The sequence below is a fragment of the Physeter macrocephalus genome, chromosome 16 (genome assembly GCF_002837175.3).
Source record: "Physeter macrocephalus isolate SW-GA chromosome 16, ASM283717v5, whole genome shotgun sequence".
Lineage (NCBI taxonomy): Eukaryota > Metazoa > Chordata > Mammalia > Artiodactyla > Physeteridae > Physeter > Physeter macrocephalus.
The window spans coordinates 99,596,986-99,598,790 of record NC_041229.1 but is presented as its reverse complement, the minus strand read 5'-3'; the positions used below and the strand labels follow the sequence as shown (position 1 = coordinate 99,598,790).

General features: G+C 44.4%; 1 protein-coding gene and 1 non-coding gene across 2 annotated transcripts in view; both read left to right on the top strand.

Annotated features, from left to right (window-relative positions):
- OSBP (oxysterol binding protein) overlaps window positions 1-990 on the top strand; it is a 9,958-nt gene extending 8,968 nt beyond the window's left edge. The window contains exon 3 of the mRNA XM_028500921.2: window positions 298-990. Coding sequence (XP_028356722.2) covers window positions 298-742 — 445 coding nt within the window. The 3' untranslated portion in view covers window positions 743-990. The remainder of the gene's footprint in view (window positions 1-297) is intronic.
- An 87-nt stretch (window positions 991-1,077) lies between these two features.
- Window positions 1,078-1,220, top strand: LOC112067487 (small nucleolar RNA SNORA48). The gene has a single exon (XR_002893306.1). It is a non-coding gene; the product is annotated as a small nucleolar RNA SNORA48 (small nucleolar RNA).
- The last annotated feature ends 585 nt before the right edge of the window (window positions 1,221-1,805 follow it).

Below are 1,805 nucleotides of genomic sequence, written 5' to 3'. Positions count from 1 at the left end.
GTCCCCTGCTTCGGCAGGCGGACTCTCAACCACTGCGCCACCAGGGAAGCCCAAGCCTATTTTTTAAAAGCTAAGGGTGAGAGGGACAGCAGAGCAATAAAGTCTTATAGGCTCTGAAAGGAAATCCCTACTGATTGTTTTTTGAATTTTAGGGAGCCGTTTGAGGGAAATATTAGAACTTGCTAATTCCTAAGACTGCTGTATTTTCGAAAGGCTTAGAGTTATGAAATGGAATGTGATGAAGGATAAACCACGCACCAGCTTTCTACTTAGCTTGTCTTTGGCTCGTTATTGCAGGTCAAAGGCAGAAATGAGACATACCTGCCGTGGTACCATCAACCTCGCCACAGCCAACATCACAGTGGAGGACTCCTGCAACTTCATCATTTCCAATGGGGGTGCTCAGACCTACCATCTGAAGGCGAGCTCAGAAGTAGAGCGGCAGCGCTGGGTCACAGCCCTGGAACTGGCCAAGGCCAAGGCTGTGAAGATGCTGGCAGAATCAGGTAGGGAGCAAAGAATATTGTGTCTGGGGAACATTCTGTTAGCCCCTCTTATGCACAGATCTTATTTCGTCCCTCATTGTCATGGTCGTTTAATTACCAACTATCTCCTGGATGTCTCAGGCTTCTGCTCATCAGGCAGAATTTCTCCTGGAGTGCTGGTTTTCAGCTGGGGGCAGTTCTGCCCCAAAGGGGACATTTGGCGAAGGCTGAGGAGTGGCGGTGCTAATGGCATCTAGGGAGTAGAGGCCAGGGATGCTGCGAAACCGCCTGCCAATGCGCAGGGCAGCCCCACAGCAGAGAGGTAGCTGGCCCAAAATGTCAGAGTTGTTAAGCTTGGGAAACTCTGTCTTAGGAGCATATCAGTTATCCTTTTGGCTCTTAATGCCAACTGACTACCTTAAAATTTTGAGAAATAATTATTTTATTGATAGATCAGTCAGGATTATTACAACTCACACTTTGGATCTGTCCTTACTTTTTTCTTTTCTCCTGACATCTTCTTACTTAACCCTTTTCTGGTTGAATTGAAACCAACAAATCTTCATAGATTGCCAAAAACATTGTATGTGAAACCCCCTGGCAGTGGGCAAAGAGACACCTGATGGGTGTTGTTGCTCTTATATCAGTGTGGGCAGAGGAGTGTACAGCCCTTTGTTCAACCCAGCTTGGTGCCTGGGTTGGTGGCCAGAGCTGTTTCATGCTTGAGGCACATTAAAAAAATAATAATTATATGTGATATTTTCTGTGAAAAATCTTTATTTTGCTACCATAGTCTCACTAAAAAGAACAATCTAATTGTGTTTTGATTTCTCTTAAAGGAAAATGGTAGGATTTCCCTGCAGATCTGGATAGTTTAGTCACACTGAGCTTGTTCACTTAGAGCTGACCAAGGTGCTCACCTGCTAACTTGTTCATCTCTTGTGTTTCTTATCCCTTGTTCTTTCCCATGCTGTATTTAATATCTCTTAAGCAGTGAAAGGAAAGTTTACTGCTTTGTAAATTTCTGGGTAACAGGTTATATTTTGACTCTGGCCCTGCCTGTCTGCCTAACAGATAGGGCAGGTCCTTCCTTGTTTCTTTTGTTTTGATTTTAGTGCTGATTTTAGCTCCCCCAAAGGAAGTGACACTGCTGGAAAAGAACTTCGCAGTTACAAAGTGTTAAGGGCAAAACTGATAGCAAGAGCCACAACACAGCTCTCTGCTTGACTTATTATTTGAAAGTCATTTAACAGAAGACCTTGCACAGCTTTCAGTGCAGGGGTGGCTTTAGTGTCAGATGAGCTCATCATGAAGTTCCTG